The sequence below is a fragment of the Ailuropoda melanoleuca genome, chromosome 5, assembly GCF_002007445.2.
Source record: "Ailuropoda melanoleuca isolate Jingjing chromosome 5, ASM200744v2, whole genome shotgun sequence".
Classification (NCBI taxonomy): Eukaryota; Metazoa; Chordata; class Mammalia; order Carnivora; family Ursidae; genus Ailuropoda; species Ailuropoda melanoleuca.
Genome location: NC_048222.1, coordinates 7,528,143 through 7,529,893, shown reverse-complemented (window position 1 = coordinate 7,529,893; position 1,751 = coordinate 7,528,143). Strand labels below are relative to the sequence as shown.

Sequence of the window (1,751 nt, the reverse complement as noted above, 5' to 3'; positions counted from 1 at the left end):
CGCGGCGGCCGCGGCGGCGGCAGCGCGCTGCAAGGCGGCGGAGGCGGCGGCCGACGAGCCGGCGCTGTGCCTGCAGTGCGATATGAACGACTGCTACAGCCGCCTGCGGAGGCTGGTGCCCACCATCCCGCCCAACAAGAAAGTCAGCAAAGTGGAGATCCTGCAGCACGTTATCGACTACAATCCTGGACCTGCAGCTGGCGCTGGAGACGCACCCGGCTCTGCTGAGGCAGCCGCCGCCGCCGGCGCCACCGCACCACCCAGCCGGGACCTGTCCGGCAGCGCCGCCGCGGACCCCGCTCACGGCACTCAACACCGACCCGGTGAGAGGCCAGATGCCGGCCCGGGGCGGACGCCGCGGGGGGCCGGGAGGGCGGTGGCGGGGTGGCCGGACGCGCGCGCTCCCTTTCCAACGGGCAGGGGCGGCGGGGAAGTGACAGCACCCCCTCCTTCTCCGGGCGCCCCGGGCCACCAGCGGCAGGCTCCGCGCGGCGAGCGCAGTTCCCGGTGAACGCGCGGGGCGGGACTGGGGCTCTGCGCATCCTGGGCTGTCTAGTCCAGCCTGCGCCTGGGGTGGGGTTGGGGGAGTCCCCCAGGGCTGCAGACGGGTGAGAGTGCCGGCGCGCCTGCCTGGTTTCCGAGAACGAATCCAGGACCGTGCCGAGTGCGACGTTTGTGCCTGCTAACCTTTGCCTTGGTGTTCCGTTGCTGTTCCAGGCCGGCGCGGTGAACAAGCAGGGCGACAGCATTCTGTGCCGCTGAGCCGCGCTGTCCAGGTGAGCGCGCGTTTCCCCTCTCCAGTGGCGGGTCACCAGAGACGCCCGTCCCCAGGGGCTTCCGGTGCCAGGCACCGCAGTGTTCTGTGCCCCTAAGCATTTCTGAGGGCAGATCCCAATGAGATGGACACCCCCTTAACGTACCACCCTACTTGCAAGTAACTGGGGTTTCACTCTAAATGGAGATGGGTCAGCAGCTCCTGTCTCCGTCGTCCCCGCCACGCCATCCCCGTGCCTCTCCGATGACCAGCCGGCTCTGTCTTCCTCCCCGCCGAGGGAGGGCACCCTCGTGAGCGTATAAACCGCCCTATGTGCAACCCTCCCACCCCCCGCGCCGTCTGACACCCACAAAGTGGGATACGGGCAGAGCCTGGGAGTGGATCCCCAATCCGGGCTTCCTGGGAGCCAGCAGCTGCCTGCTGGTCGCTTGGCCGGCCTCGGGCTGCGGGTGTTGTCTGACCGGGTGGTTTGTTTTGGGTTGTTGATCAAGCATGTCTTGAGTTTGGTCGGTGGCGCCAGTTAGTCTACAGCGGGAAGGTTCACACACCCCCTCTATTCATTCCTCTTCCACAGGTGTGCGGCCGCCTGAGCCCGAGCCAGGAGCACTAGAAAGGGAGGGGGAAAGAGCAGAAGTTAGAGAAAAAGCCACCCGAGGAAAGGAGGGGGAAAAAAAATCAGCAAATTCTAGAAACGTTTCATTCGTCATTCCAAGAGAGAGAGGGGAAAGAAAAATACAACTTTCATCCTTTTTTTTTTTGCACGTTCATAAACATTCTGCATATGTATTCTCTTTTGTCTCTTCATTTATAATCGCTGTGAAATGTACATTTCTGTGTTTTTGGAGGTGCAGTTAAACTTTTAAGCTTAAGTGTGACAGGACTGATAAATAGAAGGTCAAGAGTAAATCAACTATAGAAGCCTACTTTGTGACCAAGGAGCTCAATTTTTGTTTTGAAGCTTTACTAATATAAAAGA

At 61.2% G+C, this 1,751-nt stretch overlaps 1 protein-coding gene across 1 annotated transcript; it reads left to right on the top strand.

The window, feature by feature from the left end:
* The first annotated feature begins 6 nt into the window (after nt 1–6).
* Nucleotides 7–1,441, top strand: ID4 (inhibitor of DNA binding 4, HLH protein). The gene is made up of 3 exons (XM_034660271.1): nt 7–323; nt 718–776; nt 1,350–1,441. Exons 1-3 carry the CDS (start codon nt 83–85, stop codon nt 1,383–1,385), a joined length of 336 nt encoding a protein of 111 aa, XP_034516162.1. The 5' UTR covers nt 7–82; the 3' UTR covers nt 1,386–1,441.
* Nucleotides 1,442–1,751: the final 310 nt, after the last annotated feature.